This window comes from Typopeltis vanoorti, chromosome 9 (genome assembly GCF_054136105.1).
Source record: "Typopeltis vanoorti isolate ZY-2024b chromosome 9, IOZ_Tvanoo_1.0, whole genome shotgun sequence".
In the NCBI taxonomy this organism is placed as follows: domain Eukaryota; kingdom Metazoa; phylum Arthropoda; class Arachnida; order Uropygi; family Thelyphonidae; genus Typopeltis; species Typopeltis vanoorti.
Window position 1 is genome coordinate 135721577 of NC_143557.1, and position 17005 is coordinate 135738581.

Here is a 17005-nt window from a genome sequence, read left to right on the forward strand (position 1 = left end):
TGGCGTTATCAGTTCAGTGCTGCAAAATGTAAAGTCTTGAAGTTTGGGATACATCGATGGGAGGCTGCATACTCATTTGGAGGAGCAGTACCGGTGGAAGTAGGAGGAGACAAGAGATCTGTGGGTGATGATCGATAGAAAACTGAAATCTAGGGAGCATATTGCAAAGGTGGGGAAGGTAACTCAGCGGATTGTTGCAATACTGAGAAGGATGTTGACCTGCAGAGATAAAATAGTTATCATTCCATTGTAGAAGGCTCTGATCAGGCTACACTTAGACTATTGTTCTCAAATTTGGTCCCCAGGATTTGAAAGGGATAAATTTACTGTGGAAAGGGTGCTGTACAATGTTAGTTATGAGAATCTGCTGAGGGAATGTGGACTTCAGAGTTTGGTGGATAGAAGAAGGAGTGGTGATATGATCGAGACTTTTAAACTGTTGAGAGACAGTTACAGGGTTGACACTGGGGAGTTCTTTCATTTGGTGGAACAGCGGGAAGAAGCAATAACAAGTGGCCATCCCTTGAAGTTACGAAAGGAAGCTGTGAGCAAGAGGGTGAGGAGTGGTTTCTTTGCGAGAAGGGTGGTTGAATCGTGGAATTCATTACTTGATAGTGTGGTGAGAGCAAGAAATGTCAATGAGTTCAAGGAGTGGTGTGATAGACTTCGTGTTTCCTAGGGAGGTCCTCCCACGATGAGTCTCTTGACTCCATGGAGGCCTGAATGATAATAATAATAATATTAAAGATCTCTTTGTTCTCATTCTCTGTAGGACATCTGTATTTGTCACATGATCTGTCCATGAGATTTTCAGAGCTCTCCTATAGTACCACATTTCAAAGCCCATTATCTGTTATCTTACTCTCTTCTTGAATACCCCAGGTCTCACTTCCATATCTGAAAACTGGCCACACTAATGCTCTTATCATTCTTTTCTTTGTCTTGATACTCACAGAACTTCTGAGCAGATCTTTATTTTTCCAGAAGGCATCCTTAGCTTTGGCTGTTCATATTTTTATTTCTTTATCTTGCTTTCCATTTGCAGTAAAGTAGGTGTCTAAATATTTGTATTCTGTTGTATGTTCAATTTTCATATTGTTTATGAATATTTCTGTTTCAGATTTGATTTCTTTTGAGATTAAATTTGATCTTTTTTTTTTGCATTTATATCTAATCCAAAATCTTTACCTTCAATTAGTAGCTGCAGTAATCTGATTAATTTGTTTCTGTTTTCTGGAATTAGAATGGTATCATTAGCATAGCTAAGATTGTTGTATTTTATACCATTGATATTAATTCCTATTTTTTGTTTTTCAATCTTTTTCATCACTGTCTCACTATAGATATTAAATAATAATAATAATAATTAACTGCACATAACTGTCTCCAAGGTATTCTTTGATTTCATGACATCATTCCAATGGATAAGCATTTAGCCCTATGTCTATAAGCATACTTTGTATGTAAATTGTGTGTATTCTCCTGGCCAGTTTTGTATGTATAGTAGGTGGGATGAAACCCTGAGTTTCCAGAAGTCCTGCCACCTCCATACAAGACCAACTCACTCAAGATAAAAAGCCCTGATAAGGGTTCTTTGCATCCTAGATAGGTTATGAACCCGGCTCTTTCCAACCAAAGGACATTGTCAAAACTGACTGAGCTATTGAAGCACTAGCTTTATAATTCAATATGAATTCTTTCTTGACAGAGAATTCCAACCTCCCAGAATTAGATGGGAGGTTGGAATTCTAAACATGAAGTTCATATCTCATCCTAGGTGGGATATGAACCTATGTCTTTCCAACTAAAGGGCATTGTCAAAACTGACTGAGCTATGGAAGCATTAACTTTATACGTAGTTCAACATAAACCCTTTCTTATTCATGTTTGAATGAAAATTCTTGGTTGGTTTTTCAGCCATCACTAATAATTCCCCACCTCCTCCTATTCTATCTATTCTTTATGAAAATGTAATTTCCCAAACCTCAATACTTTATATCTAGCTGAATACATCCCCATTCATTTGCCCATCTGTCCATTTTATTAAACTTTTCTTGAAGGACTACGACATCTGCCCTATTAATAATAATCCTTCCAGCTTCACATCATCTATAAACAACTGAACATCCTCCTGCAATCCATTGACAGTATCATTGATATAAAGGTTAAACAATACAGTTTAACCTTTATACCTCCCCCCCCTACCGAGTCCTATGGGACCTTACTTGTAACTTTCTGCTTCGTTCATACAGTTCTCTCATATACAACTCTCTGATACCTATCAGAGAGCAATCCTGAATCTAGTTCACTAACCTGACATCTAATCCCATGTACTGCAACTTAAATATCAGCTTATCATGTGATACCCTGTCAAATGCCTTTATAAAATAAAAAAAAATGGCTGAATATCCCTTTTCCTCATCAACTGCATTGCCACTTTATTATAAAAGGCTAATCATATCTAAAACAAGAGCACCACTTAACAAATTCATGCTGACTCTCACAAATAACATTAACCTCATCTGCCCAATGCTGTAAATGATATCTCACTAAGATCTAAAATCCTTCTTAACTTCTTGGTTGGCTATCTCCTCTCTTAGATGAGCCTTTGACTCTCTGGGATTTTGGATAATGATAATAATAGTAATTTGAATTATAGAGGAATTTTCCTACTGAGTGTTCCTAATAAGATTTATGCCAGCATTCTTTAGGAAATGCATGTTAAGAAAAACTGTGGAGGAGAAAATTGGGAAAGAATAATCGAAATAAAGGTTGCCAAGATTAGATTTATGCTTTTAGATACAAATAGTTGAGAAGTAGTGATAATATAGCAGCTGTATATGGATGAAGGAAGTGTGACATGTCAATGGACTATGTGGCTTCCTTGAATCAGAGTAAAGAATGTGTAGATGATTTTGGACAGTGTGTAGTAGAATGTGAGTGACGGAAGTCAAAAGGAAAAACTATGACTGATGGTAAGATAACATGCAAAACTGGTGGTGTGAAAGAGGGTCTGATTGAGGGTAAGATCATGAGTGAAACTTACACTGAGAAAAAAAGTGAGATTACTGGTAAGATATTGAAAGTTTCTCCACTTGGTTATACTATAAATTAAAGATGCCAAGAAATTATATTCTTGGTTTCATCCTTTATCCAAGGGTAAGCAAATAAAGTTTGCATGTGAAGTAACTTCACAACTGGACTGTATGTATATAGATTATAATGACTTCAAATCAATTGCCTTAGTATCCCTTAATGCAAAGCACATATCCTTACGGACAAGTATAACGTTATGCATTATGATAAGGGCTGCTACCTAGACTTGTTTTAACCTTTATTGTGGTACTGTGAAGGTGCTGTGTGTGTGTGGGGGGGGGTTACCTCTCTTCAAAAACTCTGAGCAATCTACAAGATTATTCTAAGTCTCAGTGAGTAACCCAAAAGGATCACTCCTCAACTCATCAAAATCTCATCAGTGGCTCCACTGAGTAACAGGCTAAACCTACCAGCAAGCAGAACCATCGTACTACCTGGAAACAAGCCCAAAGACAAACATCATTAAAATGTCACCAGTAGGTCAGTGGAAGCCAGACTCAGAAGTTATATACCAAGGTTGAAGTAATGTAGAAGTCATATTTGCATATGACTGACATGTAGAAGTAGAAGTAGAAGGAGGACACTGACATGTAGAAGTAGGGAGATACTTGTTCCAATGTATAAGGCTTTGATTAGGCCACACTTGGACTATTGTGCCCAGATTTGGTCACCGGGTTTTCAGAAGGATGAAGAGATGTTGGAAAGGGTCCAAAGGCGAATGACTAAGGTAGTTTCTGACCTCTGGAATGTTGAGTATGAGGAAAGATTGAAAAGATGTAATTTGCAGAGTCTCGTGGAGAGAAGGAAGAGGGGAGATATGATAGAGACCTACAAGTTGGTAAGGGGTTGTTATAGGATCAATGGTGGAGAAGTTCTACAGAGAATAGTGGGAGATCAGGGGAGAACCAGAGGTCATCCCTGGAAACTGTATAAGGAGGGTGTGAGTAAGGGAGTGAGAGGCAGGTTTTTTTCGTGCAGAGTTGTGAGTGATTGGAATGCCCTGCCTGAGAGCGTGGTGTCTGCAAGTAGTTTGAATGTGTTTAAGACACGGTATGATGAGATGTGTGTATAAGATAAAAGGACCTCCTAGATGAGTCTTTGACTCCATGAGGTCTTGTTTTAATAATAATAATAATAATAATAATATACAAGTAGTCAAAAGGTGTCACACTTTGTTACTAAAATAGTCTGGATTAGTGATAGAAGTTGAAATTTTTTTTACTTGGTTACACTATAAATTTAAGATGCCAAGAAATTATATTCTTGGTTTAATCCTTTATCCAAGTGTATCCAAACTTTGTTTGCTTACACTTGGAAGGTGGAGAAAATAAGGGATCTTCATGTGATGATGGATGATGATCTGAAATTTAGGAGATTTTTCAAAATTTATGATAGCATCATCATTTGATTATGGCAATGATGTAGAGGATTGACATGTCAGCAAAGGTTGGTCGATTGGTAGAGCCTCTGCTACTAATAGCTCAGTTAAGTAAGTTTGAGCGCGGTTAGTAGTTGGAGGGGACCAATCGTTCAATGCTGTTGGCACACTCTCCCTCGATGAGTCTTTGGACTCCCTGGAGGTGTCTAATAATAATAATAATAATAATAATAGAAGTAAGGAGGTTATGGTTCCTTTATCCTTCCTTTCTCTTTTACACTTACGTATAGGCATATTTTGATGAGCTATGTGTGACATGGGACCTCTCATAATGTGTCTTTTGATATCATGAAAGTGCAATGATGAAGCTGATAATAATAATAATAATGATATTTTCCTGCTTTTCAGGTGTTAAGAAAAATGTCTACTTTTGATGAAGGTATGAATGGAACTCTCTCATTTGCATGGCAATCCCGGGAAAGAAACACTGAACATATTGTGAATCTTCCTTCTAATACTTATGGTATTGATACTAATAAGACATTTGAGGTCAGTTTGTTTTTAAATTTAAGTTTAATAAATTTCATTTTAATTTATTTTAATTTCCTTATACAGAATGATTTTCTTTCATTACCTTTTGTAAGTCCATATTAAAAAAGGCTTTTCTTCTTTTGATAAATTTTAAAAAGTATTACCATATAGTCTTAGACATGAAACTGTTAAATTGTGAATGAAACTATGTTGTGTAATTTATTTATTTTTCATTCACATTTAACATTGATTATTATGTATTAATCATGATTTGTATAAAAATTATTTATTATTCCTTAATGTAGGATTACTATTTAAATATTTATTCTAAACTTAACCTACTATTAATTTGTTAAGCAATAATATGTGCAGAATTTATAATAACTAAAATATATATATGATGTAACGAAAAGTATTATTATAATTAATTCTATACGTAATGAAAAGGCTGATTAAGTAGCTCAAATATTCTGTTTATTCTTATTTGTGAAAATTTAACGTTATGTAATCACTCATGTAGTAGTAGAGCATTGTATTACATTAGCAAAATGTTTGCATTTATTTGTTGTCATGGAGACGCATGAAATAAACAATCACGAGTCGAATAGAGCGTGACCTTCAGACTGAAAGGAGAGGAAAGATATTATATAGAAGAATTTTAATTAGAGAGAAGAGAGGAAGTTTTCGCGGAGCGGGAAGGAAGGTAGGATACAAGCAAAGGAAGTGGAAGAAAATTATAAGTTCTCTAGGGCAGAAATTCATGAGAATAGTGCTTAGAAGTGAGCCAAAACATAGTGAATCATATACTTAGCTGCAAGTGAAGTCAGCGGTGTTGTATAGGAAAATTAATGCCGTATCCGGATAAATAAAGAACTGGACATTCAATGAAAAATTCTGATTAGTTCCAGTTAGTCTAGGATTACGTCTTAATTCTATGTTGCCCTGAGAAGAATCATATTGAAATTAACTAGTTTGAGAAAAGTAAACAAGGAAAGATATCAGTGCCTTATTGATGTGTTTTTTTTGAGTAGTGAAGCGCAACTAACAGTAGTTCAGTCAAATCGTTGGAGAATTTTTATTAATGTGTTGCTAACGTAAATAAGTTAATTCATAAGTGTGCTCACAATTAATTGATGTATTGAAGATTGTATCTGGTAAGAGTAGTCATATTTGTCTGTTTATTCTAACATTAACATATCTTGGAAGTTCAAAGTCCGAAATAAGATTGCTTGGAATACTGTCTACCTTGATTAGTGCTTCTTGTGAATTTAAACATTAAGTACAGCTGATGGATGTGTGGAGACTGATTAAATAGGAAGTTTCATTTTATTAACTTGAGTTAAGAAAGCTTATGATTTTGAAGCTGTGAATTGTATGTGAAAGTTTAGAACATTGAATTGGCATGAGTGACTTAGCAAGATGTATTAAGTTAATTGTATTGTTTCATTTTAAAGCAGAATTCTTGTATTTGTTATATATATCATATATTAAATGTTTTATTTTGTTAATCTAAATATTGTGTTTGCCTGAATTCCCTTTTATTGCACCATTCATAAATATTCGAATCTTGCAGGAACCCCAAGTGGAATAGTAAATAATTCGGCCTAAACAAATGAGGAGACTGCTAACTTAATTAAGAATTGATCCTACTATTTTGTATAGACTAATCTAAAAATAGGGTGGCGCAGTATAATTATAAATTTCTCTACTTTTGGATCGGTGATCAATTTGCAATTAGTTGTTATATTGATAAGAGTGACTTGAACCAAGATGGCGGATTTAGAACATAACACATGAAAATAGAACGTCACGACAAAACTATGCGTATACTTTCAATTTGTAATGCTATCAATTTTGTTAATATTAAATAAAATTTTACATAAAGTCATGTCTTTAATTAGTAAACTTAGGCTTTTTGTGGTGCATCTTTACCATTGGGGATTATAACTGAATTCCACTTAATCAAAATCATGTCTATCCGCTTCAATGATACACAAGTTAGGTGAGTGCGAAGCAAGTGATCACTGTGGAAGATTTTAACTAAAGTATCATGAATTAGACAGAGGAAACAGCATACAGTAGTGAGGGAATGGGATTTTGGGAATCTGTGAGGGACAAATGTTTCAGGCAACATGTAGTAGAAGGAACAAGAGCATCAACAGTATGAGATTTAGTCCTTGGATCAGAGAATCTAACTGAGATGTCAGTATTGTCCCCTATTGGTGAGAGTTACCATGCAGTCAGTCTAACACTTAGTTCTCCTGGCTAAGGCATGCAGTCAAACAATACTGATTTTTCTAATTTTATTGATGATGCTGACAAAAAACTGGAATTTAGCCTTAAGATGTGTCAACTGAATATTGAGGGAATTAACAGAGCAAAATGTGACTATCTCTGCAAAATACTACAAGAAAATAACATTGATGTTGTGTTTCTTCAAGAAACGCATGCTGAAAACGAAGATGACCTTAATAGAAGAGGAAAAATAACTGGTTACACTCTGATTGGTGCTATATACCACCAGAATTATGGCATTACAACATATATCAAGGATGATATAGAAAATGCTGCTGTCCTGACAACGAGATGTGATAACGATACCCATCTTGTGAGTGTGAAAATTCACAACATAACAATAGTCAATGTCTATAAACCTCCTTTAACATCATGGTCTATAGATGTGATACCTACCTATCAACATCCAACAGTATGGATTGGTGATTTTAATAGCCATCATGAAGAATGGAAGTACCATGATAACAACGACTGCAGTACTACCCTCGTTCAACGGGCAGAAATGAATAATATACACTTTGTATTTGATGCCAAGGATAGAAACACCTTTAGATCATCAGCATGGCAAACAGAGTCTAATCCAGACTTATGTTTTGTTTCAATAAACACAGAAGGGCAACCATTTCCAGCAAGACGATATGTACTTTCTAACTTCCCACAGTCAACATCGACCGGTGTTACTGGAAATTGGTATGACACTACCTGTGGCAAGATCATTTCCATGACTGCGTTGAAATTTTAAAAAAGCAAATTGGAGAAATTTTGCAAATGAATTGGATAAATGTGTTCGTTGGATACCTGCCAGAGTTGCGGAATACAAAAGATTTGTAGGAGCAATCATATCAACTGTGAAAAAATATATCCCTAGAGGTTATAGAAAATATTATGTCCCTGGATGGAATGAAGAGAGTGAACATCTCTATAGTGAGTTCCTGAAAAGTGAAGATCCTGAAATAGCAGATGAATTACTACATAGCAAATGTACTTGAATTCATCTCGAAAAACAAAATGGTTTGATATGGTTGAAAACCTTGACTTCAAATGATCAAGTAGAAAATACTAAATATAGTTTAATCCTTTATCCAAGTGTGAGCAAACAAAGTTTGTGCCTGAAAATATCTTCGGGACGGGGATAAGGTAGTACAACACCAGGCAACTCATAGCAAAGTGGACCAAGCTAACATCACTCCTATCTCAGTATCTCCCATAATGCAAAACACATCTCCTTGTGGATATGTATAAAGTTATGCATTAAGGGAAGGGCCACTACCCAGACTAGTTTCGACCTTCATTGAGGTCTCTTCAGTGGGAGCCAGGCCCAGAAGTGGAGATACCAGGCAGAAGCAATGGCGAGGTCATCTTTACCTATTGGAGTTGCCAAAAGGTGTGCCACCTTTTTATTAAATTACTCTGGATCTGGAAAAAGATGTTGAAAGTTTATTTTTTACTTGGTTAGACTATAATAAATTTAGTTTAATCCTTTATCCAAGTATGAGCAAACAAAGTTTGCACCTGAAAATATCTTCAAATATGAAAATATTTCCAGGCGCAAACTTTGTTTGCTCACACTTGGATAAAGGATTAAACTAAATTTATTATAGTCTAACCAAGTGAAAAATAACCTTTCAAGATCAAGTAGAAAAGCTTGGAATCTTCTCCAACAACTATCCACAACTAATCTACCTAAAAGAAAAAGCATAATTATCTCCCCTGAGAAAATCGCTAATCAAATTGTTAATATGTCAAGGGCACCTAGGGACCATGAACATACCAAGAAAGTTAAGAAAGAACTTAGAGCTTTAAAAACAAATGCTCCTGCTTTCTCAGAATATGCCTCAATCTTCACTATAGATGAAGTAAAAGCCATCATAAAAGATATCAAAGCAGGCAAGGCCCCAGGCTTTGACAGTGTCCATCATGAATATCTGATTAATAGCGGGGCAAATACTATAAAATGGCTCTGTGAATTCTTTTCTGATATATTAGTTAGCCGATCTCATACGGAGGTAGCAGGGTTTTTTCTCCCGGAAACTCGGGTTTTTCATCCCGCATACATACAAATCAGCCCTTCAGAACACACTCAATTTACAGACAAAAATTACTAGTTGTGGTGGTGTTGGAGGGGGGCGGTAGATGGCGTTGATGGAGATGATTCGTAGTAGAGGTTAGGTGTAGAGGCAGTTGTAGGTGTCCTCCCGCGATGAGTCTTCGGACTCCTTGAAGGTATCAGGAATAATAATAATAATGATAATATTATTGACTGGCTGACTACCTAGCCATTTTAAGAAGTCAAAAATAGTTGCTATTCTTATACCTGGAAAACCACTCCAGAAGGCAAAAAGTTACAGACCTATTGCTTTATTGAGTTGCACCTATAAAATGTTACAATGCCTTCTGTACAACAGATTATCCATAAAAATCATGCAGCATTTCCCGATTGAACAAGCTGGTTTTAGAGAAAAACACGGTTGCTGTGATCAAGTGCTCACTTTAACATCATACATAGAAGCTGGATTTCGGAAGCAAGAAAAAACATCAGCTGTCTTCTTTGACCTAACTGCAACCTATGATACATATGGCGTGAAGGTCTTATATACAAATTTCTTAGCATTGTCCCATGTAAACAGACTGCACACTTAATTTCCTCCATGCTCACTGAATGTTTCTTTCAAGTTATATTAGGAAATAAAATGTCCCAACAACGAAAATTTAATAATGCGGTTCCACAAGGGTCAGTATTGGCACCCATACTTTATAACCTATACATATATGACTTGCCTGCTACCATCTCATGCAAGTTCTGTTATGCTGATGATACTGTAATTGCCATTCGACACAAAAACATGAGTCAGGCTGAAGAAGTTCTTACAAAAGATCTGAAAACAATAGGTGAATATTACAAAAAAAAAAAAAAAAATAGAAGCTCCAGCTCAATCCAGACAAAACAGAAGTATCAAGCTTTCACCTTAATAATCACATGGCAGATGTCGCTTTATATATCTTCTTTGAAGGATGTTTACTACGACACAATAAGTTTCCAAAGTACTTGGGCATGACCCTGGACCTCACGCTCTCTTACAAGAAACACGTAACAAACGTTTCTGCTAAGTTAAGAACCCATAACAACATAATACAAAAACTAATAGGCACGAAACCCAAAGCGAATTCCTGTGGTGACTTCCGACTTATTAGTCTAATGAGCCAAACATTAAAAATATTTTTGAAAGTAATTCAGAATCGCATTTATAGAAAAAGTGAAGAAACTCTAAGTGAAACACAATTCGGCTTTCGGAATGGTTTTGGTACTAGAGAGGCCCTTTTCTGTACCCAAATATTGATACAAAAATGCATAGAAAAACAGAAATCTGTCTTTATGTGTTTCATAGATTTTGAAAAAGCATTCGACAAAGCCAGACACACTAACTTAATAGAAGTCCTTCAACAAACAAGGCTAGACGAACAAGACATAAGACTAATAACAAATCTGTATTGGAATCAGTCATCTACCGTTCAATTAGACAACATTACCACCAGTGATATTAACATCAAAAGAGGAGTGAGACAAGGATGTGTGCTCTCACCACTCCTGTTCAACATATATGCAGAGGTAATCTTTAAAAAAGCATTGGAAGAATGTCCAGAGGGAATCACAATAAATGGAAAGATTGTTAACAACCTACGATATGCAGATGACACCGTGCTAATTGCAGATAACATTATGGATCTCCAAAAACTCATTGACAGAGTATACATAGAAAGCCAAAGAATGGGAATAAATATAAACATCAACAAGACAAAATACATGATCATCAGCAAACATCCAGCCTCATCAATGAAACTGACACTCAATGGGAAAAATATTGATCAAGCGTCAAGATATAAATATCTTGGTTGTTGGCTTAATGAACGGTGGGATCCAGAAATAGATATAAAGACAAGGATTGAAGTTGCACGGCAGTCCTTCATGTAAATGAGAACACTATTCTGCAATAAAGACCTAAACATGGAAGTCAGATGCCGAATGCTGAAATGTTAAGTGTGGTCTATTCAGCTCTATGGAGTTGAAACATGGACATTGAAGGCGACAACCATCAAGAAAATCGAAGCCTTTGAGATGTGGCTATACAGAAGAATGCTAAAGATATCATGGACAGAAAAAATTACCAATGAAGAGGTCTTAAAATCCATTGGCAAAGCTAAACATCTTGTACAAATAATCAAGAAACGAAAAACATCATATCTTGGCCACATCATGAGAAACAGCAAATACCAACTTCTACAAACTATTTTGGTAGGAAGAATTGATGGCAAAGGAACTAGAGGAAGAAAAAGAATATCATGGTTTGACAACATCAAGACATGGACAGGAAAGAGCAGTGCACAACTTCTCAGATTAGCACAAGACCGCAGTTTGTTCGCCAAGATGGTCGCTGACCTTCGATAGAAGATAGCACAATAAGAAGAAGAATAGGCACGACATGGGGAACAACAGCTGATAATCTGCGGATTACAGCTCTTGGTCCAGTTTTCTCTGTTGCCGAATATTGCTCACCAGTGTGGCTAAATAGCACACATGTTAAACTTGTTGATAGCCAACTAAATAATACAATGAGACTGATTTCTGGCACAATTAAATCAACGCCCACACACTGGCTTCTAGCTCTTAGCAGCTTTGTTCCACCGAATCTGTGCAGGTCTAAGGTTCTCTTACAGGAGTATACGAAAATCTTGGAGAACACAGCCCTACCAATACACTTAGATCTCCCAGATTTAAGTATACAACGACTGAGATCAAGACATCCACCACTACAATTAACCCAACAATTGTTACAATCTAACTTCGACCTGAAGCAAAAGTGGCAAGAACAGTGGGAGAGCCAGACAGATGACATCACAAAATTTTCTCTCAAAGAATTACAAGAAAGTTTTGATGCTTGCTCACACCTCCCATGAAAATCCTGGACTCAGCTTAATAGAATATACGAACTGATCATGGTGTATGTGCAGACATGCTTTTTAAATGGGGTAAACGACCATCCCAGCATTGTGGAGCTCAAAGACAAACTGTGGATCACATAGAGGAAATAAGAGATCTGGGGGTATCTGAGGACACTGACGTGTAGAAGTAGGGAGATTCTTGTTCCATTGTATAAGGCTTTGATTAGGCCACAAATGGACTATTGTGCCCAGATTTGGTCACCTGGTTTTCAGAAGGATGAAGAGATGTTGGAATGGGTCCAAAGGCGACTGACTAAGGTAGTTTCTGACCTCTGGAATGTCGAGTATGAGGAAAGATTGAGAAGATGTAATTTGCAGAGTCTGGTGGAGAGAAGGAAGAGGGGAGATATGATAGAGACCTACAAGTTGGTAAGGGGTTGTTATAAGATCAATGGTGGAGAAGTTCTACAGAGAATAGTGTGGAGATCAGGGGAGAACCAGAGGTCATCCCTGGAAACTGTATAAAGAGGGCGTGAGTAAGGGAGTGAGAGGCAGGTTTTTTCGTGCAGGGTTGTGAATGATTGGAATGCCTTGCCTGAGAGTGTGGTGTCTGCAAGGAGTTTGAGTGTGTTTAAGACATGGTATGATGAGATGTGTATGTGATAAAAGGACCTCCCAGATGAGTCTTTGACTCCATGAGGTCTTGGGAAATAATAATAATAATAATAATAATAATATTGTGACTCAGTGTTATCTCCAAGCATATTCAGGAGACAAATTGGACTTTTTAAGTTCTGCACCCGAAGCTATGAACTCTGTGACCAATATGGATGTAACCTTTTAATTTTATTGGTTTTTTAAAATAACTTTTTAAAAGTTATTTTAAAAAACTAATCCACGCGGTTAGCCTAGTGGCTTTGCGCTTCGTAACCATATGCCTGGGGAAGGAGTGTCCTAGGTTCGATTCCCGTCCATGACGTGAGGAGCTTAAGGATCTTCCTCAGCCATAGCCAAGCTAGCTGGTCTTGGGTGTGGGCAGCAGGGTTTTTTCCGCCAGTTTATCTGGGGTTTTTCATCCCGCAAGCAGGCAAACCGGCCTCGTGAACACACAGGTTACAGTCATAAATACTTACGGCAAGGAAGGCAACGGGAAACCACCTTGCTCATAATCATCTCTCCCTAGAATGGTAGCATATAGCTACCCTCCCCCGGCCGTATGGCAGATGGGAACCAGAAGAAAATAACTTTTAATTTTATATGTTTTTAAAGTAATAACAGTGTATTGTACTGCATGTTTTGTTATTCATGCCATATGAATAAATAAATAAATAACCATGTAGTCTTGATTTACGGGCTGAATAAACATGCAGAAGTATCAAGAAGAAAGGACTTTTTGTGGAATTATAAGGCAGGTTACTATAATAAGCATAGAAATTGAGCCAAGAGCAATTTTATGAATGAAGAATTGCAAGAGAGAGAGAAAGAGAGAGAGATCAGCAATGCATGGGAACTAGTGAAAAAATCTTCTTACCAGTCTTCCCATGACTTTTGTTTAAATACTTTTACACGTTGCTTTGCTTTCTTACATTTTTTTTTTTCTATATTCTCTCAAAGCACATACTAACTTACTTGCTAAGAAGAACTTCCAGTGAATTCCCAGGATTCTTTTCTTCTTCTCCTTTAACTTCTTGAGTCAACCAATGGGTTCTTATTTTTTTAAATATATTTCCAGATATTATTATTGTTATGGGCAACTCCAAGAAGTCCTTAGACTCATTGAGGGAGGTCCTAAACATCATGTCAAGAACTATCCAACATTTGCACAATATCTATCACACTTTCTTTGAACTAACTCATTCTCTGGCAACCTATTTCACTCATTGACTACTCTCCAAGCAAAAAACCTGGTTCTAACACCCTTGCTAACTACACTCGTACTCAGTTTCCATGGATGGCCCTCTGAAAAATTTCTTCTGAATTAATCTTGTAAAAACCTCTCAGTCTCAATCATATTACCCATTTTCCACCTATCGACGAGTTTCTGAAACCCACAAATCTTCAACCTCTTCTCATAAGGTTCATTCCATAGACCTGCTACCATCTTGGTCACTCGCCTCTGGATCCTCTCTGCTTCCTCCTCATCACCAAGAAACCCTGGTGCCCAGATCTGCATGCAGTAGTCAAGATTGGGTCTTATCAAGGCTCGATAAAGAAGCCTGATTGTCTCTGCTCATCAAAGTATTCTTCAGTAACCAAGTGATCTGATGAGCTACTTTAGCCACTTTTGTTATGTGCCTCCTTAACTTTAATTCCATGTCCACTAACGCTTCCAAGTCTCTGACTTTGTCAATTTCCTGGAGTACAGTTTCACCAATGTTTTATACAGCTGATAATCTTTTCTCCCCAAGATGCATAATCTTACACTTTGCCACATTCATTCTCCTTAGCCCAGTCTGCCAATCTATAAAAATCATCCTGCAAAATTTTGATATCATCTGTATTAACTATTGCTCTACCCAACTTTGCATCATCAGCAAATAACTGGACAGTTCCTCTCAGATCCTTTCCCATATTGTTAATGAACAAATACTGTTCTCTGATATCTCTCCATCAACCACCATCCTGTCCATCTCACCAACCTTATATTCATCTCCATGTGCTGCAATTACTGATTAGAATTCTATTGGTATCCTGTCAAAGGTCTTAGCAAAGTCCAGCAGTATCACTGCAAACCCATTACCTTTATCCAACTCAGCTGCCATTGTATCATAAAATGCTGCCTCCCCCATACAGTATCCCATTTCCATCTATCCATTCCTGTATTTTGCCTTGACCAACTTCTCCAATACATTGACAACTCCTAATATGCTGATCAGTCGGTAATTTGCTACATCAGTCTTGGAGTGTCCTTTATGCAATGGAACTATTTTCCCCTCTTTCCACCCGCTCAGGACTAATCCAGAGCTGAGACTTAGATTAAACAATATGGTCAAGAGCACTGACAATTCCCTCACCATTTCACATAAAACATGAGCTGGTATACTTGCAATCACACAGCTGTATTTACATTAAGGTTCTGTGATATCTGTGATATGCTATACACGTCCATTTCATTTACCTCAGTTCCTGCATCAGCCTTTGGCTGTCTCATTCCTGCAATATCACCACCTGGATGAAGTACTCTTGCAAGGTGTTCACTTAGTAATTCTACTATTTTGACTGATTCAGTTACCTCCCTACCATCGGCACTCCTTAAAATCATTCTGTGATATACATTCTTTCTTTTACTGGCAGCATATTCAAAGAACTGTTTGCGATTCTCTTTAGCCTGCATTGCTAACTTCCTTTCATAATCTGCTTTTGCCATTCATACCACACTGGTTACCATTATAGCCTGTGCCGTGTACTGTTCATGTGCCTGCAGGTCACCTTTCTCCTTAAATTCCCTCCACAATTGTTTCTTTTTTTGCAGCTCCAGCTTGATGATGTTATTCATCCATTTAACTTCCACTTGATTTACTCTCCTGACTCTAGGTATTTAGTCTGCCATTACCTCTCTCAAACACTTCTTTACCACTTCCAATGCACTATCAACATTCAGCCCATGTAGTTTTACATGCCATGGCACTGATCCAAGCAATCCCCTAAGTTTGTCATACTTATTAGTCCTGTAATTCCACACATATTCCATCTTAACTGAAAATTCCACACATTTAGCCACCTCCCAAGTCAAGACCATATGTTCACTCTCACCACCACCATATCTGTCTCTGGCTGAATCCTTCAATGTTTTCTTCATGGTCTTCCACAATCTAAAAAACTAAGTATTTTCTTTTATTCAAGATGCTATTTTACACCAGACTAACTGTTAACAATAAGAAAATTCCAAATCTACCCATGGTTAGAATACTTATGTGTTTAGGATGGAATACCTAAAACTTCTCTAAAAATTCTTGACACTGTCTAGAGAAGAGCAGTCCAGCTCATAAACAATCCCTCTATGACAAATTCCCTTCATTCTCTATCTCACAGATGCATTGTTTTGGCTCTGTATCTATTGTACAGGTATTTCAATAGTGATTGCTCTGCTGAACTATCAACTATCATTCTTCCACTTTCTGTTGCACCAGTCAGTACAAGAGCAGCAGCTTCCCAGCACCCCTTTACTGTGCAACTGCAAACTTAACTGCTTTTCTTCTTTCTCTTTCATTCCATCTACCTCCATCCTCTGGAACAGCCTACTGCAGGAAGTATATCCAAACAGTTATAATCTGCAACTCTTCAAGAATAAATGTCAATAAACTTCTACCTGACTCTTCATCTGCACTCCCAGACATGGCACGGATGTGCTTATAGGTTCTTCAACCTCTTATGTATGGATATATATATATATAATTGAGATTTATATAGGATCATTAGCTTGGTGTAAAATAGCTTCTTGAGCATAAAAGAATGTCTAATTTTTTAAAGGCAGAGGAAGCTATTGATGTGATGTGTTTTGTGGTCGAAGGGACAAACCACATCAACCTGATAATATAGCGTATCACTCTGTAATATAGCGTAAATGTCCTCATTTCTCAAGCCATATTCCCTACAAGGCCATATCCCTGCAACATTTTACCTGTGCAATTCTAGTTTCCCTCCCCGACACACTCACTTGCCCCAAAAACTCACTTGACACTATCTCCAAATGCCTGCATCCTTCTTCATTCAAATGGAATCCATCTCTTGCATACAGCTCTCTTCTATCCTTAAACATACTCCATC

At 37.0% G+C, this 17005-nt stretch overlaps 1 protein-coding gene across 5 annotated transcripts in view; it reads left to right on the forward strand.

The window, feature by feature from the left end:
• LOC150103595 (CD109 antigen-like) overlaps window positions 1–17005 on the forward strand; it is a 716838-nt gene that overhangs the window by 367566 nt on the left and 332267 nt on the right. For all 5 annotated transcript variants that reach the window (XM_090397638.1, XM_090397642.1, XM_090397639.1 and 2 more), the window contains one exon: window positions 4883–5023. In XM_090397638.1, coding sequence (XP_090253764.1) covers window positions 4883–5023 — 141 coding nt within the window. The remainder of the gene's footprint in view (window positions 1–4882; window positions 5024–17005) is intronic.